The sequence below is a fragment of the Lichenostomus cassidix genome, chromosome 2, assembly GCF_008360975.1.
Source record: "Lichenostomus cassidix isolate B80296 chromosome 2, HeHo_3.0, whole genome shotgun sequence".
NCBI classification, from domain to species: Eukaryota; Metazoa; Chordata; class Aves; order Passeriformes; family Meliphagidae; genus Lichenostomus; species Lichenostomus cassidix.
The window spans coordinates 108615530-108641006 of record NC_139482.1 but is presented as its reverse complement, the minus strand read 5'-3'; the positions used below and the strand labels follow the sequence as shown (position 1 = coordinate 108641006).

Below are 25477 nucleotides of genomic sequence, written 5' to 3'. Positions count from 1 at the left end.
TCGATTCCTGTGCTTCCTTCTGTGTTTGTATTTGTCTAGCTACTGTGTGGACATTCCTGCTTCTGCATGCTGTGGCTGGGCATGCTGGAAGTTAGGCCTCTTAGAGTTTCAGGCTTTTCTTCAGATACCCATATGAGGTATATGCCTTCTGGGAAAGGAAGGTATTTTCCAGGTGGTAGGAATTGGACAGATCCTTCCACCATCTCCTGCTTTAGGTCTAGCACTTTATGTGTGGGATGGACTTTCTTGTAAACAGGACCTTTCATTTGCAAATACTGAAGTATTTAAACGGAAAACCTGAAAAATCTGTAGCAATGAATTTTAGCAGTGAATTCAGTTTATCTATTACAAATGAACTTAGGTGTATCGAAACTGCTTTTTTAATATGGTGAAATACAGGTACATCCCTCCTCCATGTAGAGTTTTCCAAATGGAAAATCACATTTTTCTTCTCCTGGAATGACTTCCAGACTTAGTGGGTAAAAAAACCTTTTGGTAATTCTAAAATAGTATGTTATTCAAGAGTTGAGAGCAGAGTGGGAAGTAGTGAGACCAAGAGAGAATATTGTGAAAGTTTCATGTTTTGGGGCAGTAGGGGCCAAGTACAATATTGCTGCATGTGATGAAGGCTTTTAAAGACATGGGTCCTCAAGCAGCATCAACAGGATCCAGCCAGGAAAATGCAAGGAGGGGATGTGATTGTCCTGAGCTTGGAAGGTTGCCTTCAGAGGAGACCAGGAGAATGCCTGCGTCTCAAGGTCAGGTAGAAATTGAGCCATAAATGGATGCAGCTGGTCACAAGCAGTTGGGCATTTACACACCATTCCTGGTTGCGGTTTTCTGCCCCATGGCACTGTTGGAGAAGGGAATGCATGTCCTTGAGCTGACATCTTGGAGAATCTGAAAGCCCCCAGTGGGACAGAATAGTATCTCTTTCCAGAGCTTTTTGGCAAATCTGCAGTGGTTTTCTCCCATCAGGGACTATCCATCATTTCGTCCATGAGAAGCTTTTGTTGTGCAAAATGTCACATCATGATTCTTTTATGATGTGACAAGATGTCATTTCCCAGGAATACATGTTGGGCTCTACTTCAGCGATTGTAAACCCAGGCCTGAGTAGGTACACAAGATATTCTGCTGAGTAGCAACCATCACTGAGGTAACATTGCATAACTCCTGGTGGTGGACAAATGTCTCTTGTTAAATGGTCTGTGGAAATTGGTGGGGCATCTGGATGGTGAGGGGCAACTTCAGCAGGTGGGTGGGTAAGCAGGGAGTAATAAAACAAGAACAATTCTCGCTTTGACCTTTCCACAGGACCAGGCATTACATCCTCTGCTCTGAGTTGTGCCAAGCTGTTTAGTGTATTCACTTACATGAGCTTCTCAGACCTGCATCAGCAGCTCAGCTGCATGGAGCCATTCCCATGGGGAAGGCAGCAGGGGGACACAGCAGAGTGTGTATAGGTTGCATGGGGAAGATTGTGTCAGGGGTTTGGTACAGAAGCATCAGTTTTTAAGGTGGGAGTGCACTGTTTTTCTACTTAAACACTGTTGATCCAAGTAGGCAGCTCTGTTATTCAAATGAAATCCAAATGGGTGCTTGCAGCTTTGAAAATGTACAGATAAAATTTGTTCATGCAAACAGTCAGATGTATCTGTTGCTGAGAACCCAGTAGAACATTCTGCCATTGGGTGAATTTCACGTATGGAAACAGACAAGTCTGTACTCAGAACTTGAATCCAAGTAACTATAAAGCAATTTGTCTCAGGAGGGAGCTGAGCATGCCAGCTATTCCTGATGTTTGCCTGATCTGATGTGTCAGCATGAATTTAAGTGTTTTATTTTAGCTGCTCACATATGAACATTTTGGCCCTAAAATTACTAAACTGAGAAACCCCCTGACCTCTAGAAAAACCTGGCTGGTGTTACTCCAGAGAATGTATAAAATAATAACTCTTGACATTTTAATTAAGAAAAAAATTTCATTATTAAGAAATATCTTCATAATGGGAAATACCCTAATTAATATGAAATATAATTCACTTTATTTCATTATCTTTTGAGCAGAAAATACCAGTAGATGAATATCTTTGCCTTTAAAGCCAGTTCAAAACTACCACTACATTCACCAAGGCTAGAATTTCATACTTGTTGTGGTCAGTCTTTCCCCACAGTTATTAAATAACAAATAATTGAAGAGAACAATTCACACAGGAATCCTAGCATTTATTTATATAACCTCCTTGGTGAGAAATAACAAGTAACATTTGGTAATAAATGTGTAGTCTTTCTGCAAATTATGTATGAGACACAGAAAGGTGAGCAGTATCTGGTATTTTGTTCTCAGGAAATAATTGGACCAGCTGTGGTCTGCCCAGCATTTTGCAGATAGGCTTGGGAATGAAAGGAGTATTGTGTCTCTGCATGAATATTGTGTCTCTGCCACGAGCAACTCACAGTCCCCTAAAGTGAGTGTGTAGGTGCCTTCTGTACTGGAAAAAGACATCTCTCATTGCTCTGCCCTCTTCAGAGCTGTAGAAATAGCCAGTTTTCAAGTAGCAGTAGTTGAATATGATGTAGCCAACAGGATAGGCTGTCAGTATTGTGGAAGGTCATTATTGATTCCATATGTCCTCTGATAATGACATCCTCATTCTGGAAACACACTCTTCTCTTGCGTCATCCGCACAGTTCATTAGAGATGCTGAGCATGACTTCTTGGTGTGTACTGAGTCTTGAAGGGGCTATGCTCAAGCTGTGCAGTAGCTGAGGGAGAGATTTCTTGGCTTTTCTTACAGAACCTCCTGTATCTCAAGCAGCTGAACGCTGCAGGCCAGTGAAAAATCTATGGGGTTGTTTTTTTGTTGTTGCTGGGGTTTGGAGTTTTTTTGGTTGGTTTAGTTTGGGCTGTATTTCTTTGAGTATAGCAATCAAGTACCATTTCTGAAAGGAGTTTTTAGCAGAGAAGGAGCGTGGCTATAGGCTGTATCCCAGATTTCAGATCTCTTGGGACCAGAGCTCATCTTCCTCCTGTCTTGAGAAGTGCTATTCCTGATCTCCCTTCTTCCCTGCTAGTTAGTGTTGAAGTGACGACAGACAGGGGAAGGTATAAGGTGGAGGAGGAACTGATGACCCTTTGATTAATGTATGGAGAACAACCAGATGCTGTTTCTTAAATGTGCAATTATTGGCAGAAACTAAGCAAAACTGGGTAAGACAAAGAGCACACACTGTTGCTTGTTAGGTGTGTGAGGGGTGTCATGGAGGTACCTTTGGAGCATCATTGCTTCTAGTTGACCTCACAGGCATTACGGTTGAGAGTTTGATTTCATGAGCATTTGGCTCTAATCTGTAGTATCTGATTTTGAAAGTAAGTCCCACAACGTTGTCTAGTACCTTTTATTAGCTGAGCTTTGGCATATGTGAGGAATTTCTTAGCTATCCTGATATGCAGTGCTGCTGTGTCTTCCACTTGCATGTGTGTCTGAAGAACAACCAGGAGTGTCACCTTCCACACAATGTCACTGATGTTTGTGTAGTGAAGTATTTCTTAGCAAATACCACTCCAGTCTTGGACTCCACTGGATCCTTCCAGACCATGCTCAAGTATAAATCTTACATTTGGTTTTGACCTAGAAAGCTTTGCATGTTACATATCTGTACCTGAGAAAGTGCCTCCCACTTTACCAATGCTCTCCTACCAATCCTACATCAAATGCATGGGAAAGGGGGCTGGTGGGAATGTTGTCTTCAGCAGGGCTGTTTGAACTTGTTTGTGCTCTTGGTCCAGGAAAACATGGGCATCCTGAGCATTGGGAAATGTGTGTGAGGGGCAGGGATTTAGGAGAGGTGGTTTCTGCCCACTCCAACTAGTCTGTTTATATCTGTCTATCTCACATATTTCTGGCACCTATCACCTTGGCAGCTAGACATGTTTCTCAGATGACCATAGCTTTTTTTATCTTCTCATGTTTTTAACAGTGTTTTTGCCTTCTTTTTAAATCGGTCTTTAATAAAGTTAAGAATTCTTGCACAGGGTTTTATAAACATGTGTTATTAAATTTTAAATCTGTTTTGAAAGTGCCTCTATCCTACTCCCTCCTAGTAAAGTGACCTTTTTAAATGGAGGGAAGTGGGTTTAGATGACAGTCATGATAAATGCGGTCATGTTCACTCAATAAAATAAGGCCCAGTGCATTTGAGGATAAATCAGTGAAATGTACAGCCCCACCTGTCTGTCTCCATCATTCATTTCCACTGTCACTTTCACAGTGGCTGATGGATCACAGTTGCTGTAAAATTAGACAGCCTTTAATCTCATTTCATCCTGATTAGCTTCTCCTTACCCTTTCCCTCTAACTCACTGACTGACACGCTAAAAACTCACGCCGGGCTGTGTTTGAGCGTGGCGTACAAAGTTCTCTTCAAATACCCTTTTTGTGGGGCAGGCAGGTGTTCCAATGAGTTGAAATCGAAAAATGAGAAGATGGGATTTTCACACTATTAAAACAGCAGACAAAGACTCATATAAAATTAATGAAAGCAGCAGCCTGGCCACACTGTATGATGGGCCAGATTCTTCCAGTTACACCCTGGCAAGCCCAGTGAGTTTGAGAAGATTGTTCATACTAGATATTGTATTTAGCATGCTCATTGCCATGTCATTTTCACTGTTACCTATGAAAAGTTAGGTCCTATCTGGGTGTATGTTCACAAGAAACATAGTTTACAGTGCAAGTTTTCTGTGCTCTCAAAGGACATTTTATAGCAGAAAAAAAATTGTTCATTCGTGTAGTTTTGATTTCTGTGTATAACTCATGATTCTGAGGGGTCAAGTAGAAGGACTGTGAGGTGGTTGATTTCTCAGCTACAGTGCCCAAAGCTCCCTTCCCTCTTAGATGACCACAGTGTTGCTCCATCCTCCCTGTTTTGTCCAGCTTCCTCCAGCCCTATGGGCAGATTCATGAGACTAAGAACTGAGTTTTCCCCAAAGCTCTGAGAGAAACAAAGGTCACAGTGGAGGTCTGCAGTGTTTTATTGCAGTCACCTTTCTTTCTGAAGGCCAAATACTACCCTCCTTTCTAAGGCAAGCTTCCTTTTAGCTTTCCCATGAGTTATGGATGGTAGTTTGGGTCATTTGGGCCCAATCCTGTATCAGTGGTAATGTTGCAGTCAAGTTAAGTAGGAGCCAGAATTAAGCCATTGGTTTTCAAGGTTTAATTATCATAATAATTATGGGAGTCTTATTGTATACCTTATATGCATGGAAACAGCAGAAAAACTTAAAGAAGAATTTTTTCCTCTGCTGAGCCTGTTTGTGTCAATATGGTGGATAAATAAACACAAATGTTTGCAAAAGTGAAAACACAGCATGTGAAAAATATGCATGTGTGCTGCCTGCAAGACAGTTCTTTTTATAAATGCTGTAGCTCTCCAGATTGACTAACAGAAGAGGTCTAGGGTGCAACTACTGGCTTGGGCATAATTGGAAACTATAATAGAGCATTGTATTAGGTAAAAATTGAAGCCCTTGCAGACTGATCCTGCGGAGTCTCTTCTTGGAAGGAAAGGTCCCAAAAAGCATCCAAGGAAGGCAGCAGATTTCTCATGGGAGACCAAATTTCTTATTTACTACAAGCATCCACAAAATCAAGAAAAATTCCATGGTTTTGAGAGAGAAGATTTTAAAATAGGAAAAGGTGAAGACTGAAGAGTGAGAGAAATATGATACGGTGGCTCAAAAGATAGCAAAAACTGACTTCATTCTTTCATCCCACTGCAGGAATCTCTAGGTAGTATAAAATCTTTTGCGGTTCTGTATTAGATTAGTTTGCAGTTAATATAAAGTGAACCAGTAACAAATAACTTTAATTAATGAACTTTCACTGTACCTGGCTGCCTAATTTAAGAATTGCATCACTTATGTGACTTGTAAGAGCACAGACTATGAAAAAGATATCCGACCTTTGCTAGAAACTAAAAACATACCTTATTTATTCATCATTGCCTAGGCAAAAACTTCAGTAAGAAGCTTAAATGAGCCCACTTGATCTTTAAGAAAATGTGTCCTAAATAGCAAAGCTGCGCGTATTTCTTCTTATTATTATTTGCATATGCTATACTGCACAACTGCATTCCGAGAAAAATAAAAGATAATAAAACAAATGAAATGAGAGATATATCACCCAAAATAATCCAAGTGTGAGATAGGCTGCCTCCTTTTTTTTTTTTTTTTGGCATTGGCAAAAGAGCACAAAGTAAGAGCTGGCCCTGAGTCATATTGATTTCCCACTGCACTGGTTTCCTAAGTGCTCTGTTGATCCGTGTCAAGCAATAAGTTCCCTGCCTGTACATGCACATCACCTCCCCATTTGTCCTCACCTAGATTTAAGGTGCCCATATGATGAGCTGAACAAGGACATCATTTTTCCTACTGGTGTCACTGGGCCAAAACTACTCTATGTGGTGTGGTAACCGATGCTGTGTAAGTTACATTTGCCATATAATATCATTATAGTGGGTATGGCACACTGCAGTAATATGTATGTATTATGTACACGTAATCCTTATTTTTGCAGTTTAGCATTTGCAGTGCAAAACATAAATTTTTAGAAGCAGATGTTTGCATCTTTAGCTGGTCCATAGTAATCATGATACCTACCCCCCCAAAAAAAGGGATTTTGCAAACCTAATGCCACAGTTTTGATCTTTGTTAACAAAGGGCTTCCTGATTAGAGGAATAGAAGATGTGTGATTGTGCTGCTAATGACATTGTACAGGAAATTAAGCATATACATTTGGAAAAGGCATTAAATCAGCAGGACCTTAATTTAAAAACTTAAAACTGTATGGAAATGCAGCTTGTTCATTGCTGTGTAATAGAAAGCTACTGAACATACTGACTCTTCTTGTGGAAACATTACCAGCAGAACAAAGCTGGGCTGAGTGTTTTTTTAATGTTTTCTAGCATACTAGGATTTCTAGTATCTGCTTATTTTCAGGGAAATATCACGCAGCTTCACCCCCTTTTACAAGTTCTTTTTCGAGCAGCATGTACGGCGCTTGGGCAGGTGAGGGGTACTGATGGACCAGAATTCCTGATTTTTTTCCTTAATTATTTGCAAAATTAAATAGCCTAAGTTTGATTAGTTTGCTAATAAGTGGCTTTGTCTGCTGCTAAGTCAGTGGACTTACATGCTTGGGATGACACATTCTCATATTATTTCATACAGATTGTAAAAAGAAAGTACTTGATAAAATCAGTATCCGAAGCTGACAAAGGATTCTTTCTTTGCTTGCAGTTATGCCATACAACAGTGCCCATCACTGTGTTGTGGAAGTGGAAAACTTCTTGTTCGTGCTGGGAGGAGAAGACCAGTGGAACCCTAATGGTATGTATGGAATACTAAAAGGCAAAGGCAGCATCTGTCTTCCTGTGCCTTCCTGTTTGTCAGGTCAGCTGATGTAGTGATTAGCAAGGGATTTTGAGGACCCTCAGCCTAACTGTTGAACCTAGTAAAGGCTACTCTTTGGTATTGATGTAATAAATATCTGGTACTTTAGTATTAGCATCTCTGTCATTCATCAGCTCCCACATCCCTTGAGAAATGCCACAGGCAGCAGAACAGACTCTTTCAAGTGCATGCACCAGGCAGCAGCTGTTAAAATTTTTAACCTTCATTTCCAGTCTCCTTCCAATCATAATATAATAATGCAATTGCAGTAGATGAATGCTTCTTTTCTATTGTCAAACAAGATACTCGCAGCTCAAGTTGTTAATGTGTTAATTATCTAGACTTTGAGATTCTTAAACTGATCCTTTTTTCAGTCTTATGCAAGAGCTTCTCATATAGATTATCTGCTGCTACCTTCTTTGATTTGATTACTTCATAAATTTACCGCAAAGAGAAATTAAACAATTTAACAGGCTTCTGAGCAAACCAAAAGGAGAATACCATGCCTTGCAAAATTCACAGAATTGTCAAGACATTGTTAAAAAGCTTGCACACGAAGAAAGAGTTGTAGTTGTAGCAGTCTGTGTAACAGAGATAATTATGACTGAGAAACCATAAAACAGCTTGCAGGTACACATTTTTACTTTAAAACACCAGAGGATCCAGCTGAAATTACATATACTGCATATATTTTATTGTGAATGCCCCATTTCAGCATCTGCACTAAACCAAATTATAGAAAATTGTTACATCTGTTCACTCCCTAAAACCTGAGACAAACAATGCAGGCCACCCTATAAGCATGTTTCTGGTGTAGTTAAGAATATCACTATATGTCTTAGGAGAAGAGCCCTTTAGTTGTAATGTTGAATGTCCTTTATTTGAAACAGGAGACAGCGCAGTGTCACTAATGCCAGTTTCTTTTAGGATCGTTGGCCACATCCATCCAGTGAGGGGCCCTGTTGTATTTGCTGGTAGGCATATGGATAGGCAGACCTTGTTCCAGACAGTTTATAATTAAATGGCCATGCCACATGAAGAGCAAAAGAAAATAAGTATACTCACCCCCATTTTAAAGATGTGGAAACTGAATTGCAAGGTGATGGAGAGATGGTACAAGGGATACATATCCTGCATCTGAGAAGGAGTCAAACACAGTTGTTTGTGAGATTAATAGTACCTAAGGTCTGAAATTGCCTAGATCTAGATCAATTTCTGACCTGAAGATGTTGCTGAAGACATCTACCAACTTCCCTGTTCTGTGAATACCAGGCTGGGATTTTTTCTGTAGAGAAGATAGCAATAAAAAAGGTATGAGCATTGCTATACTAATCTCTTTATCAAATGGATCTTGCTTGTCACTGAAGGTGGATCTGAAATCATAAACTACATCCTGTGCTACTGCTGCAAATACTCTTTCTAGAAACCACTTTGGTGGGGGCAGCTCACACATGCCCAGTTGAATTCATGCAAAGGCTCTTGTCTGCTATCCTCAGAGCACAAGAGGGACTTCAGGTGGACCTACCTGGAACCATCTTGCCAAGGCTTTACAAAGCTTCTGCTTCAAATGAGAATGTTACAGGGTTTTTCTGCAATGTAAAGAATTATCTTAGAGATGGTAGCAATGTAAAGACATTGCTTTAGCCATCTGACAGTCTGATTCTTGAGAAGCTGCATGGACCCCAAGGAGTGCTCACTCCTCCTTCGTGCTCTGCTTACTTCCTGACAACCCAGAAAGTATGGCAGACATTTTTTTCACATTTTTACATCCTCCTATGGCTATGCCTTTCCAGTCACAAGGGGTTCCTGCATGAGTAAACACTGATGAAAGTAGGGTGCACAACACAGGCATGGATTTAAGACCAACCATCATAACTTCCAGAGTTCTTCCCCTTTGGCATGGCTGCAGAGCAGAGAGCAGTATCTGCCTCCTTTTGTCCCATCATCCTGATTTGCTAATCCTGATTTCTGTTCACTTCTCCCAAGTTCTGTGTTCTGACAGGTGCATCCTGACACGTGCAATCTCCTGACTGATGAGCAAGGCAAAATAATAGAGTTCTCTTTCAAAATCAAGTCCAGACTTAAACTGCAGTCAAACTAGTTACACCAGGCAGGTTAAGTAGGTCATCAAGTCCTTTTCCTGCAATCACAGGCATTGTGTAGTCCTATTTTGTAAATTTTCTAAGCTACATTTGAAAAGCAGTTGGATTTCTAGCCCCCAGTACTCCTGTTGAAAAGCTGTTACAGAATCCAATTGCTCTAAATGACTAGGAGCCTCATTCTGATATCCAGTAAAATGTATTCTTTGAGTGTCTAAATAACCTTGTTCTCATGCCAAGGCTGGCCTTTAATAGTTTTTCCTCTCCTGGAGATTTGTTCCTCTAAAGTATTACAGACAGCACTCCTATCCCCTTTCAGCTTTTGTGTTTCTAGGTACAACAGGCCAAGTTCTTTGTCTCCTTCCTTAAGGTAAACTTTCTCTTCTTCCTGTTGCCATAGTAGCTCTTCTCTGTGCATTCTAGTATGATTTCATCTCCCTTCCTGTGAAGGACCCAGATTTGTATCCTGCATTCCCACTCTAGGCTTACTAAACCCTTCTTCTACCCTGCACTATACAATCATCTACATACATGGTGTTTGTAGTGAATATGTGTATGACATGTTGTGTTAGGCAGCCAAGGTCCCCAAATCACAGGTTTGTATGACAGCAATGAACAAGCTGCTGTATAACCAATGAGCACTGAAGTCCCAGTAACTCTGAAAGATGTAGTGAATAAGGCAGCATTAAAACCTAGAAAAAAACCTAAAAAAAAATAGAAGTCCAAACACAGGAAGGATCTATATTTTTATTATTTTGAATTCCTGCTTTTTGAATTACAAAGAGATTAGTAAATATCTTAGCCAGTGAAACATAGAGCCTGTTCAAGCTCACTGTTACTATTTTGCTGCTTATTGAACCTATAGCTCTCAATGCCTCTTTTTCTAAATTGTCTGTGTAGACTAAAGGAATCCAGATAGGGATCAAGAGCAAAGCCTCACTTCACAAAGCCCAATGGCAGAATGACCAGTTGCCCTTATAGTATGGGGATCTCACCCTATGTCTTGAGATGGTGCTGAGATGGTCATGTCTTTGAGCAGAGCTCAGCATAGTCCTCATTAGGCACCATGCTGGGTTTGAAGGGAAATACTGCATTACTCATCAGTCTTCTGCTTTACCCTCCTCATATAGAACATGCTTATAACATGGCGAGGAAATCAGTTTACTTCCAGAGCGGTCAGTGTGGTTTCTTTTTCTGTTTTCTTGTAGAACATGATCCTAAATTATTACGAATACAAATTCTAGCTGTATTGTTATTCTTCTCTGCAGTCTTGATGGTCTATTTACACATGCTGAAGTAAGTGTGGAATGAAGCAAGCAAAGCGAGCCAATCCTGCAGAGGCTTGTCTGATGCAAATATATTCACCTTGTAGAATGCCCAGTGACCATTTATAGAACTGTGACATACGAAGTTAGGTTATTCTGCTGGCCTGTGAAGCCTCTAATTCAATTTTTTAGTCACACATACATAAACAAAAGTTTCTATTTTCAAAATGCTCATCTATTGAAGTCTCAGGTGTTACAGGAAATTGCCATGTGCTCTCTTGCTTCAGTTTTCTTGCTTTGATGTCAATCTGCATGTAAAATAAGGTGAAATCTTAATATCGTGAAGACATGAACACAGTTCTTGGGCTTGACAGCAGGGAAAAGCTAGTTAGCTGGTGTATGTTGCTCATGCTTCATATTTTAGCTAACACACTTGGAATAAAACTCTTAGGAGTGTATTGCCCCTTCGATGCACATCTGTAATTCCTTCTAACTTACACTGAAAGTGCATGGTAGAATAAACCATCTAGTGCAAACACTGCATACCCCATGCTGATGGCTTATGCAGCTCTTGGTTATTTGCACAAGGGGTTTTTGCCATGTTCCACATAGAGATGATGAAAGGAGAAAGGAAAGCACGTGTTCTCCCTTTAATTTTTTTACCTGACAAAAGATATTCTGGTAATAAAAATACCACGGGGATGCCCTCTTTTGGGTAGTAATTTTGTTTAGTGCTGTGATTTATTGTGGCTGTGAAAATACCACAGCATGTGTAAGTAAATTTAAATGCACATTTTCAAGATCTTATTACAAAGACCAAGAATAATCACTATCTGCTTTTATTGCTAGTGACTGCTAATTCAAACCTTGCAGTGCCCCATTTGTTGAATTATTACTGTACACATAGTGTAATCATACATTGTTGTAAAAGGGGGAACCCTTCATAAAAGGTGTCAACTTGTGAAGTATATGTAATATATATTACAGTCATGATGTTAAATACATGAAACAAACAGCTGAGTGTCAAAATAATCTATCTTTACAGGGAAACACAGTACAAACTTTGTTAGCCGATACGATCCCAGGTTTAACAGCTGGATACAACTTCCACCCATGCAAGAGAGGTAAAAACCTGCTATGTGTTTTTCAATTTCTGTTTTCTCATCCTAGGAGCAGCTGAGGTTTGGCTTAGTTCTGGGAGTAAGGAAGCCTATAGAAGCATTGGAAACACAGATAAAACTGCAGCATGCAGTTGTGTCCCATTTGTCTCCTAATTTTTAGAACTTTTCAAATTCAGAACTCCAGATGCCAAGTCCTGCAGTGCTAACTCATGCAAAATAGCCATGGACTTTATGCAATTACTGGTTGCCTCAGTACGGTCTGAAGGATTTTCCTGAAGTCTCCATAGTGTCCTGTCAATGTTCCCTGACTGAACTGTCATGATGAGTTTGCAGTAAATAAGCAGTAATTATAGTCAGATATCTTAGAGGGAATTGAAACCTTCACATGTTGACTCCATCCTGTTTCACCACGCCAGCCATGAAAAGCACTCCTGAACATGTCTCCACTTGTCAGAGGACTCTTAATCCTAGGTGGTCTTTGAGTGAAGTTGCTGTCAGCAAATGCATATTAGAGTAGCTCATGTTTTAATCTTGCTGTGTACCAAAGAGCAAAGGTGCACATGGACTTGAGCAATGACTTGTAAAGATGACGTAAACTTAACTGTGGGTCCCAAACCCTACCCTGACAGGAAGAAAAATCCCCTAAAACTGAACTGAATTATGCATGTTCTGTAAGAAGAATCTAAAAGGCAGAAGATCCAAAGGTACAATGTTATTTGAAAAAGGTGTTCAGGATACTTCCTTCAGTTCAACACCCACCTTCTCATGGATCCCATATTCAAAAGATCTCACAGTGTCTCTCTCACATGCTTTCTTTATTTCCTGCCAATATTACAGTTCATTTTTGTTGACTGTCCACAGTATTCAGGTGTCTGGCAGTCATAAATGTATTGAATTGAGTGCAGCCTTGTGATTCAAGGTGTGTCTTATGAGATGTGTGGAAATATGGCTGTCTTTCAAATTTCCAGGGGTAAAATGTCAGTCTGCAGAATTTTTGAAGGACCTTTGTTTTTCAGTTTGATTGACCTAAGTCTCTGCTTTGGCAGCACCCAGTGTTCTCCCTCATTCCTGCCAGCACTGTGAGATAACCTTCACAGCTGTGATTGTTACCTTTAAAACAGAGGGACACCTTCCCCTCTGGCTCAGCTTCCCAGACTGAGGCGTGGGGGATACAGGAGGTGGCATCATTGGGTATCACCATGCAAGTCATCCTCACTGTGCCCAGAGACTGACTAGGAGACCAACTGGTGTTTGTATGGAGCCTGGAACTCTTCCGTGGAGCCTAATCTGTGTCCTAATTAGACCCTCTGGGTATCTCCAAGGAGAATTCCTGAGGGGCTTTGGTGGCTGGCTAATCAGTTGGGTTTATTTGGCTGACAAAGCACAGGAAGCAGAAGTAGGCGGTTGAGGGTTGGAGAAAGGAGGCAGTAGGAGTTTTTCCATCTCCACATTGGCCAGTTGTGTTTCCCTGGAAAACCATATGGCAGTGACTGGCCTTGTGCTCTGGGTGAAGCTGCTGCCTTCAGCAAAGAGGCAGAAACTCAGCTGTGCCCCTGATGAACTGTAATGTATGAGCACCACAGCTCCTTACAGAGGTACTGAAATACAGTAGTCCACTTACACATAGCTCCTTCTGTAAGGGGCTTTGCTATGACAACGTTAATTGTCATATCTTTTGTTCAAGATATACAGCTCATAGGCTTGCCCACTGTTTTGCTATAAAAGCTCCTAAGCATTAGGGCTGTTGTCGGAAAACAGGGATTTTAAAATCACTTTCTAAAATGTTTTTTTTGTGGTTTATTTGCTAAATCCTAATGACTTCCTCAGAGTTGTTGCAGCCTTCAGAGGTATGGACTGGTCCAGTTTGTAGAAGATCAGACCAACAAGAGAGAGCTTTTATGCAATTTCCTTCCCTAGCTCCTTTAGCAAGATAAAGTTCCCATTAAAGTCAACAGGCTATTTTCCCCCTGCTAGGAGTACAGGGTCATGCCCTGTCTCTGCTGGCATAATGCAGGCACCATTGACAAGACAGACTGTTTAATGGGTTTTTCTGAGTCATTATGGTCCATCAAGTCAAAACCTACTTAGGAATTTTAGTCTGAGAATAATTGGCTGGATAGACTATAATAGCTTCTTTGAAATGACTGCCAGGTAAATGTGGGACTCATTCACAGGCAGTATATTTTCAAGTCGAAAATCTGTATGAAATATTTGATAAGTAAACTTTTATCTCACATGCCAAAATCCATATCTGATTGATTTTACTGTATGAGCTATAAAGAAAAGTCTAATCCCATTATGGATTCAATGTCGCCAGTGGATTTTCTTTAAAGCCAAGTTTGGTTTCTTTTCATTTGAAGATCATCTCAAAAATGGATGCTTTTGAAAAGTATGTACAATTTTCAGGGGTTTGTTGTTTAGAGAACCAGCAAGTGACTCATAAGCTTTGGAAATACACATCTGCCTGCCAATGCCATAACAGGAGGAAGGTTTTTTGGAGAGCAGTTCAGTTAGACTAAGATGGCTACTGAAGGAGCAGTCTTTGTAGCAGTTTTATCTGAACTTGTGGTGTGAGCCTCAGCTGGACACCTCAGTCAGAACTGCTGCATCTTGCCAGCTAAACACAGGGCTTTTCAAGGTGGGTGGAACAAAACAACATTTTTTGTTTGAAGACTAGCAAAAAGCCTGGCATTGTACCAGGTTCTGAAGAAGCACAAGTGGAAGTGGGAAGTGAGTAGGTCAATATACTGTCTGAGGCTGAATGAGCTGAGAAAAGGCACCAAAAAAGAGATAAAACAATTTAACATTTTATTTTTCCCTTTGACTTTAATACTAATAACGTCAACTCCCATTAAGATTATTTATTTTTTAAAAAGCAAAGCATGCACTCTAAAACTGACTCTGAAATCAGGTCCAGATATTGTGATGATCAGTAATATCACTGGTAACTTTAAATCTGAGACTGGTAGTTGTATTTGGTGTTTCAGGGCATAAATTCATCATGTGTGAAAATCATGAGGAAAATCTTCCCTTTTATACATGTATACTTGAAAGAAGGAGATGGTTGTGTTGATGGTTGAGTGAAGGAGTGTGAAGGAAAAGCATTTCAGAGACCAGTGAACATTGAGTACTCTCAAGTCCTGAAGAAAATCACAAAATAATTGTCTTATTGTCCATATTCAGACCCTGAGATACATTCTGGTTATCTGATTAGAATGGATAGTGTCTTCCCAGTATTGAGGGGAAAGTTGTCATGCAAAGATTGCTGTATTACAGTTTAATCTGAATCATATTTTACAGCAGTTTAAAAGTCATCACTTGACAGCATGCCTTTACACACTGTAACAGCATGCCCTTACACACTGTAGCATTGAAAACTAAGAAAAAAACCAAAAACCTTAAAGTATTTGTGACAGAAGCTACTGAGAATGTTCACATCCAAGCCAAAGAGTGAAGTGTGCTGATGCTTTCATTTTTGCTCCTTATAGTGACACTGTGTGGATGAAACCAGGAGTACATGTACAGAACATCGTCAGTGAAATCCTAGTTAAGGGAATAAAGCATGCACACTTTGTCTACCTCTGTTTATTAAACCTGAACTAAAAAAAAAAAATTAAAAAAAGGCAAAACATGCTGAGAGCAGTTTGTTACTGGGTTAACCAGAGAAGGTGTACAAGGAGAGATGAGTGGATGTGGGAGCACTGACAACAGGCACCCAGTGGGTTTGTGCCTTGTGGGTGCTGGACACAGGAGGGTTGGAGAATGTGTATCTGCCTATGCAGGCTCTCTCATATCTGATAGGAGGTGACCTCTGCAGCTTTTCCTACTTTTGGGACAGCTGTGAGCTGTGTTGCCTCAGGCCCATCACATATTCTCAGAAAGCTTATAAGCACTTGATTGCCTGTAACACCTATAGCCTCTGTCAAATTAGAGTGAAATCAGCCAGCAGGTTTTTTTTAGGAGACAACAGTAGGCAGACATGGGTACATGTACAGTGTAATCAAATTAGCTTTGTTTCCATAGAATATCAGGCTAAAAACATAGATGCACGGTTTGCGGCCCAACCGTGTGGAAAAAAATATGCCATCAGCTTCTCTCTGCCCACTGACAGATAAATTAAATGGTCTCATTTAGTTCATCAGTTGATCTGGGGACACTTACCAGTATTCCTGTCCTCCTATTTACATGTTTTTTTCAGTAGTCTTCCCTGTGGTGGAGTTTCTGCCCCACTCAGCAAGGGGTGCTCTCCCACACCACCCAAGTTGCCTGTGTGCAGGCAAGGTGAAAGCAAAGTGAACAGGAGGTGCTCAGTGACCCTGGCTGGTGAGGAACCCTGTCAGGTGTGCACCAAATCCAGAAAGTAAGGTCATAAACAGGCAGTGGTGCATCAAATCTGTTCCCTGGATGCCCAGCCAGCCCTGCTGTTTCCATGTGTGTATCTCTTGGTGTCTGCCTGACTTCTCTTTCAACTTATAAACCACCAGCCAGGCTGAGATACATTTAACAAAGAGGGAAATTTCTCCAAAACGTTAAAGGATGCTACAAATTTTGTGAAAATGGGTAGCTGTGCAAAAGAACAAGATCTTATTCCTGCTTTCGCTGAAGGAAATGCTCCCCAACATGCCTGGCTAGCTGTCAAGGTAGGGACAGGGCACACCAGACTTTGCTAGCTCCCCTGTCGTGGGATGGCTCTCAGGAAGCCTGGACAGGAGTTGGACATACCGAGGCTGTTCATTGAGGGTGCTGTGCTCTGTGTGTACCACTGCTCATCCCAAATGCTTTGCAGTTGTCTGCAGGTTCAAGTCCTTGATGGTGCAAGCCCCCAGAATTTACTGCATGATTCAGGAGTGAAATATGCAGCTGCTCCCAGATTAAATTCAGGCGCCTGGGCAGGAACCAGAGCACATTGAATCAGCCACAGAGCAGGGTTTGGCAAGCTACAGCCACACTCCACAGTGCCTGCTTTGCAGGAGCTGTCAGAGCTACACTTTGCTGTGCCTGACCTGCCTGCTCATTTCTGGGTTCCCACGTCATTCTGGTTTCACCCAGGAGAAAATTTTATGTTGGGGACTGACAACTCTTGTCATTCAATATTTTGTACAGCTCTTCATCCTAGCCCAGCTGTGCTCTTTTGCAATTTTCTTTCTCATGTTATTGCAGCTTAAAATTAAAGGTCTCCACTCTAGCAGACCTTACTGCTGCTGAATGATCCAGGGAGCTTTCCCTGAGAGTAGATTACACTGACCAGGCTCTCTCAAAATCATCTACTGTTCAATTTTTACTTCATCAACAAGCACTCACCATTAATTTTGGAGGCCCGAGGAAGACAAACTAATACATGCCCAACAGTCCTGGCCAGAAAAATTAATTCTTTTCCTGCACACCTGAGTTGCATGTAAAAGCAGACAGGTGGCTAAAACTTTTCTCTGGGTTAGTTGGATGGAGACAAACCTCTTTTGAGTTAAAGAGTGGAAGTGTAATGTTGTGGCTAGCATAAGGAAAGTTGTTCTATTTGCAGTACTGCAGAAGGAAGAAAAAAATGATAATTGAAGAAAAATTTTGATGATGTGGTTCTCTTAGTAAATTGGGAACAATGACCCTTGAAGGACCATAAAGAAAGTGAATGTCAAGATAATTTATTATTGTTACATTATCTACCTCATTTTTCACTTTGTCTTACTGAGTTGTTATATCCCTTACAAGGTAATGCCCCAAACATTAATGAGCACCCTTTTATCTTTCACGGGTGTGAAAAAGCAACAAACAGCTTTGAAAAGGGGTATTTTCTGGCAGTTTTATGTGTGCCTAATTGTTCTGACACAAAAAATGAAATATTTTTTGATGTGAAGTGTGTATTTGATTAGCAAAGCAGCCGCAGTCTCTAGGATAGCTGTAAGCATGTGAAGCTCCTGGACACTTCTGTCTGACGTAGCATTTGAAGGAGAAACTCTCTTAGTTCAGGGAGTCAACTGGAGAGGGGGAAAAAAATGTTTGACATGGCTAATTGGTTTGTTGTTGGCTTGTTTTGTTCTGTTGTGCCCTGTCCTCCAGGAGGGCCAGTTTCTACGCCTGCCGCCTTGACAAGAACTTGTATGTCATCGGTGGAAGAAACGAAACTGGCTACTTGTCCAGCGTTGAGTGCTACAACCTGGAGACAAACGAGTGGCGTTACGTATCTTCGTTACCACAGCCCTTGGCAGCCCATGCAGGAGCCGTGCACAATGGCAAGATATATATCTCAGGCCAGTGTCTTGCATAATTCCTGCCATATAACAAGAAAAACAACCCAAAGCCACCATTAAAAAAAAAAAAAAATCGCAGAACCCCAAAACTAGAGAGCAAAATTCCTGCTGCAACACAATGTCTTTCTTTATCTTAATTAATTTATGTGTATTTACTTTGCAGGAGGTGTTCACAATGGAGAATATGTCCCCTGGCTATATTGCTATGACCCTGTGATGGACGTCTGGGCCCGAAAACAGGACATGAACACAAAACGAGCAATCCACACTTTGGCTGTAATGAATGATCGACTGTATGCAATTGGAGGAAACCATTTGAAAGGTCACATTTTTAATAGCGAAAAAGTATCTCAGTGTGTCCCACATCTCTGATAAAGAATATTTTTGTTAGACAGTCACTGTTAAATACATTAAAAACCAAGCAACACAATTTAACAGGACACTTGAGCCAGCAATTTTAAAAACATTTTATGCAAATTATTTTAAAATTATAACAGTACATTAAATATATGAGTAATGAATGCTTTAGATAATAAAAATGGGAGCTTCCATTACTCAAAGGCGTGGACAATTTGTCATTACCAAGAATTCAATGAAACAAACAGATTATTCTTTGACCCGAAAGTACCAGCAATATTTTCCTCTGTAAATCATTTTCCAAAATGTGCAGTTAAAGAGAGCTTTATTCAGAGCAGCACACAAAAACAAGCTCCTTATTTAATGAAGAGAGAAAAAAAAAGCAAACTTCTAGCCATCAAATATTAGGACTGGGCTCTTTAGATCCCTTTTTAGTATTACATGTAGCTTGTTTATTATAATTCTTTTTAGAGGTCTCTTGTTTTAATCCTTTGGAAAGGTCTCATATTAAAATAACTATTGCTTAAGCATCTGGTATTTTTATCTTAATACTTCTATGTCATTGTGGTTAATCTTAAAGAGATGCATCTTAATCTGGCAGCTTACACGAAAAGCACACCTCCTGCTCCATTGTCCCATGACAATATTTTATGGTTTCTGTTCACTTTATTTTCTTCTTTCTCCTTTAATGTTTAAAACAAGCAAAAAACAACCAACCAAAAAAAAAAAAACGACTCTCAATGAAAGAAAATCATAATACAGAACAAAAAAGTAAAAGAAAATGTTAAGTGCCAGTAAGACCAGGTCATGTCTGACTCCAGTAGCTGGGTCTCCGTAACACTGTAAAGCTATATGCTGCTTTTGGAGATCTGAGTGTCTGTGGAGCATGCAGGGGACAAAGTCCCAGATGTAAGTTTTCCCTGATAAATAGTACTGGTGCATAAACCCCCACGGGTTCAGGGCTGCTGTGCCTCCACTCCCCACCCCCAGTGATGGTTGTTTCTGGTCTGGACCTTATTAGGTGAAGAGGGCAAAAGCTGCTTGCACATAAACACCTACAAATGTTTTCAGTGCTCCACAGTGTTGGCTTTTCCTCCTACAAAACTAAAACCTGTCCCAGCTCTCACATGCCTTGGTTTGCATCAGCTTGAATTGCTTCCATTCTGCCACTTCTCTTTTTTTCCTCATAAATTTCACCTACTTCTAATAAGCCTTGCATTTTTGCCTCTACAGCTGTTGCTCTGGGTGCCTTTGTTATGTCTGAACTGCTCACTGTTGTGAGAGTTATATAATGTCCAGGCTTCTTCTGGTAAAAGGACTTTTTGGAAAGAAATGGTTTCTCCTATACAATGAAACAAAAGAAAGAACTGCAAGGACAAGAGAGGAGTGGGGGGGACTGAAGTGTGGATGAAATGTTACAAATTCTCCACCAGCAGAGAATAGCAGGGCTCCATGGCAAAGCCCTCCTTTGTGAAGCTGGAACTGTGGAGTAGTGTTGGTGGTGCATTTACCGCATCACAGCTAATCATGTGCATACTGCAGTTTGTTACAGAGCTTTGGATGGGTGCTGGGTGCACAGCAGTGGCCTTTAATGGCCCCTTGAAAACCTTAAAGCAGCAAAGAATTATTTCATATTAGCTATTCTTTCCTGACATAAATAATATTCTAGCAAGCAGCTTCCCTGTGAAGGGCCAGTATCACCAAATACCCTTTTTGCAGAAAATTTTGCTTCTCTTTGCTGTCATACCTTGAAGAGAAGATAGAATTGTTCAATAAAGCACATCAGCAAATTAAGAAAGTCCCTTTTTTTTACTGTGGTAGTCTGATAAAGAAGGTCGTTTGAGATAGGGAAATGCCTAAATATTGGAGCAGGAACCAAGTCTCCTGCCTATGTCTGTGTTCAGCTCACTTAATTTATATTAATTGATACAGCTTGAGAATGTTGAGCAGACACCCCTCTGCCCTTTGGTGATCAAACAGCAGCAGTCGCTTGGAGCATTTTTTGGCCTATCAGGGAAGGATGGGACCACCAATTTTTGTGGTTACGTCTTTTGTTGCCTTAAAGACTTTACCACAGCTGTGTGCTTTAGGGTACACCTTAAATCAGCTGGAAAACTGAAACTGCTCCTGCACATCATGTCCATCACTTTGTCCATCTAGAACCAAGTGGCATTGGTTGTCTCAGCTCTCCCTGGACTTGCTAGACATTGATTTCTGAACAAAATTCAATCTGTTCACTTTTGAATAGATCAGATCTACTGACTTTTGAGAAAGACTGCCAGGACAGTCTTTTCCTACATCTTCAAACTTGTATTAGCACTGATAGATGAGGACGAATTTTGCTTGAACCTGCTGGCATCACTGATAAGTTATTACTGAGTATTTTGTGATGTGGTCAGGTTTTCTATAGACTCATAATTTTAGAAAACTGTAGAACTAATGGTAAAAGCCTTCAGTGGATTTATTTGAACTGAAATAATGAAGCATTAATGTCACAGAAGTTGGCTTAAATGTATATGGGAATGCTTTCTAGGAAAAAGTTCAGCAATCATGTTATAATCGTAATAATGTAAATGTAATTGAATAAATTTAACAGTAAAACAAGTAATAAAACAGTGTGTCATAACACGTGTTCTCTTTTCTCAATACCCTCATCCAGGTTTCTCCCACCTTGATGTAATGCTTGTGGAATGCTACGATCCAAAAGGTGATCAGTGGAATATCCTCCAGACTCCTATTCTGGAGGGTCGCAGTGGCCCTGGCTGCGCAGTCCTTGATGACAGTATTTACCTTGTGGGAGGCTACAGCTGGAGTATGGTGTGTACCTGCTTTCTACACTCACCTTTCTATTCCTTCTGGGTTCTTGTGGCCAGTCCATATAATATGCAGATGGGATGGAGAGATGAGAGGGGAAGTAGCTGCAGGGGCAGGTTTGGGTTGGTTTTCAGCTTGTGGAGAACATGGAGGGGTTTTTCACCTTTGTGCTTTTCTATTTAGATACGTTATCATTACATTGTATTCACTGATATGGAGTAATTTGAAAATCAGAAAGAATTTTGAAAAGTGATTGATGGGACTATATGCTTATAGCTCTGCTTATGAGGTGCTTATAAAGGAGACTGATTTTCAGAGGCTGGGTGCTGAAAAAACCCCCAAACCACTTACAGAGCTTCTAAGTTAGAGTGACCACGAGTCACTTTCAAACATCTTTAGAGCTGATGTGTGACTTGGATTTTACCGAAGCCACATTTAATATGACACTTTGTTCTACTGCAGGGAGCTTACAAATCTTCTACTATTTGCTATAGTCCTGAGAAAGGGACTTGGACAGAACTGGAAGGAGATGTTGCAGAGCCCCTTGCAGGACCTGCGTGTTCAACTGTGGTATTGCCAGCCTGCGTTCCCTACAACAAGTGATGGTCTGGCAGCACTGACACGAACACTGAGTGCATTTGGGAAAAAAATGACGGGTGACGTAAATATTTTATTAGAACAGAATTCCTGTTAAAACAAAGCTACCATGATTGTCCCCTCATTCCATGTTTATGCTTTAGGAGCAAACTAAAAGAAAAGAAAAACTAAGTGTTGTCCCATCTCAGATAGGTGCCAGTGTCTTATGAAGCAAGTAGCTAAAACACACCGAACATTCCATGCTGACAGACTGCCATTTCAGACTGATTTAAACTTTCCTGCTGCAGAGACACTCCTCACATCAAATTTAACTTTAAGAAAAAAATGATGGCTAACTGTTCAAATACAGCCTGAAGAGACAAGATCAGTATTGTGCATTGTATCTACCTGCATGTGATCTGTGTTGAAGTCATGAGGATGTTGTTTTCATGAATGCTTCAGAATTCAGATAGTGAAAAGCTCACACTGCATTGCAGAATTGTCTCCTCCTCTGTAATCCTAACCTACAACTACTTCATATGCTCTGCAAGCAACACAGCATCAGAAGATTATAAAAGGTAAAGAAATATCATTCAGTTTTTGCACAGCTTGGCAACTAATACACTCTGCCTTCAAAGTCCTCATGTGCAAGTGCAGCAGAAAGCAGACTACAATGAAAGCTATGCTTTGCAGAGCACTTCTTGCAATAGCAGCTTAGGGATTAGGATCAAATTCTTCTAATCACACTTGTGTAAAGTCAGAGTCATTTCACTGAAATCACATGGAATGACTGTTTTTACATTAGGATAACAGAATTTGGATCCTACAGTTTAAAATCTGGCTTTGTAAAGTTAAGTTATTTCTATGACCACTTAACGAAGCACCAGAAACCTTACTTCCTTTTCACTAACCTGTTAGATATCAGCATCTGTGCTAGTTCTTTCCAAAGACAAGAAGACTGCATTTAATCATAAATTTATTGCTTTGGACTCTGAAATGCTTATGCATATTTTTGGAGAGAAACTGGTAAGTAGTTAAAGTAGTCCTGTGTGGTTGATCTTAAGATGCACTCTGAGAGACTTTTACTGTTGATCCAAAGTAATATGAGGCTAGACTTTCCACTGCCTTATAGCCTGTGTAATTATTTACACTTTGAAAAGCGAGTTCAGAATGCTCCCACATGGGACCAGCAGCATTTAAGACTTGCTTCATGAAATCATAGTTGCTTGCACAAATCAGACTGTCTGTGTGTTAAGCTTATGTCTTTCTGACCTGGCTTTGCAAAAGCAGTGACAAAATCTGAGCCTGATTTCTTCATCACCTTGCAGTTAACAAACATAATCATCTGCACCTCATTAAAGTATGTGCATAATTCTTCCACTGTGGTTTACTAGTGCTGCATCCATACTCTCAGGACCATCCTCTTCACTAATGTCAGTAAAGTGACATGACTCCATTGAAGCCAATGGATGTACTTTATGTCAGCTAAATATCTGGCCTTTAATTTGCCTGCTTGTAGCTGGCTGCATCAGATAAAAGGCAAAGGACACTCAGATCCTGCATTTTCAACCCTGCACATATCTTTCATGACAGGACTTAATGCTAGTGCATTAAGCAAGGAGCAGGCAGCTACTGGAGGTTGGTTTCTGCTGCAGAGGCAATAGATGGGAGAAAGACTTCATTATTTGCTTTGCAAAATAGAAAAAGGGTGAATGTACACAGAAATTACACTATATATTGATGCTTGAGAGCAATATAAATAACAGAGAGCAAATACCACGGGACTGTTTCTCTCTGGCATCAGTCCAGTTTTATTGCAACTCCCTTGCTTGCAGCAGAATTACACAACTTGTAAAATTGGAGTAAAGACTGATACCACACAAATGCAATAATCCAATTGATGAGGTAGCTGCACGGCTGGGAAAAAATGTTTAAACAAAATAATTATCTGAAGATGCTAACATTTGAATGTGCCCTTGGGGAGCTTTCCAGTGAGCATCACTAAGGAACTCATAAAGGTGGAGTGTATATCCTGAAATATCAATCCATTTCTCCTATATAGTGCAATCTTAGTTGGTTTTGTATTTATTTATATTGTTCAGATCCAAGGGATCCCTTGTAAAATATATTTGGTGCAATCATGACTTTTTTTTCCTTTCCTGTTGAAAGTATATAAATATAAATATATATAAAAAGGAAACTGTTAAGATACTAAATGAGGAAACCTTGTATGACATTTAAAAGGTCTGCCACTGAACACTGTCACCTGTCTCTACTAAAATGTACCATTTTTAAAGGATACTTCTTTTCCTTTTAAATGGTTCCTTTTTTTTACCAAGATAATTTAAAGATTTACGAGGACTGTATCTAAATCTTTCTATCTTTCAGGAAGGCATGACCAAGGAAAAAGTGCTAACTAAATAAGTCACACAAAGAATGTAAATTTTGTACAGTACTAGACTGTGTAAATGAAGCTTGCTTGTAGGGGGAAACTTTAAATAAAACTTTATGTACTAATTCAACTGTCTGCCATATTCCTACTTATAAAGTGTATGTATAAATAATATCTACATTAAATTCTTTGGAATTTTTTTTATCATGTAGATGTGTAAACTTCCTTTATTTTGTGGTGTAATGTAACGGCCTCATTGTTTTCCAAGTGTCATTACTCAGTGCTTGTCAGTGCAGCAACCACAGTAAAACGTGGGTCTGTAGTGAGTTGGTCTTCCCCTGAGCACAGTGCCTGGCCTGGGAAAGCAGCACCTTTTTCCAGTAGGGAAAGCTCCATTCCTGTTCCAGCTCTGACTGGAGAAGCCACTGCAAGCCTCTGAAATGCCTCTGCCTTGGGCTGCTCCCTCTGTTCTTCTGTCCCACGGTGAGGTAAATGAAAAGGACACTGCTTTGTTAAGCCCAGTCTTAGTTTGGAGAATTTAGTGCTTGTCGTGTAAACTTCATACCTCTCCAAATGTTTCTCCTGTTGTAACTGGCCCTTCTAGCTGGGTATTTCAGTTCTTGGGGGCGAAGCGCTAGCATGGGCTTGCAGTAGAGAGTTGGGACAAGTGCTATTGCCAGGCTGAGAAGACAAGGTAAAAGCAGAAGGTTCTACCAGGAAGCAGAAGCATTAGCAATGCCAGTTACTATTCACGCATGGTTTATTCATGCCTACCAGCCTTTGTCAGAGACAGAACCTCCCTGTGTGAACCAGGGGGGTGCACTGAGCAAACTAGCCCCTGTGTTTACAGCAAGTGTGAGCTGTACTGGAGGGTGGCTGTGGGCACAGTGAAAGAGTGTTCTGATGGGAGGGAATCAATCCTGTTCAGATCTTTGGAGGAACAGAAAAGTGAGCCAGTGCCACGTGTGGTAAGATAGCACAATGAATAGGATTGTTTCATTAATGAGTTTATTTCTGCAGAGGAAGGAAGGGAGATTTATTTATTTATTTATTTTTAAGCAATGTGGGGGAAGGATAAAGAGGAGAAACTAGAAGCAGTGGGCAGAGATATGATTTAGAAAGGAAGAGAATAAAGTAAGAAAGAAGAGGTAAGA

The 25477-nt window shown here is 40.4% G+C and overlaps 1 protein-coding gene across 5 annotated transcripts in view; it reads left to right on the top strand.

Annotated features, from left to right (window-relative positions):
• The window catches only part of KLHL14 (kelch like family member 14), a 60345-nt gene extending 35811 nt beyond the window's left edge, over positions 1-24534 (top strand). For 3 of the 5 annotated variants that reach the window (XM_085052762.1, XM_085052761.1, XM_085052763.1), the window contains exons 4-10: positions 7305-7394; positions 10687-10731; positions 11867-11945; positions 17994-18184; positions 18348-18506; positions 21201-21358; positions 21818-24534. In XM_085052762.1, the coding sequence (XP_084908888.1) occupies positions 7305-7394; positions 10687-10731; positions 11867-11945; positions 17994-18184; positions 18348-18506; positions 21201-21358; positions 21818-21958 (863 nt within the window). In that variant the 3' untranslated portion in view covers positions 21959-24534. The remainder of the gene's footprint in view (positions 1-7304; positions 7395-10686; positions 10732-11866; positions 11946-17993; positions 18185-18347; positions 18507-21200; positions 21359-21817) is intronic. The other 2 variants (XM_085052765.1, XM_085052764.1) reach the window with 1 other exon arrangement.
• The last annotated feature ends 943 nt before the right edge of the window (positions 24535-25477 follow it).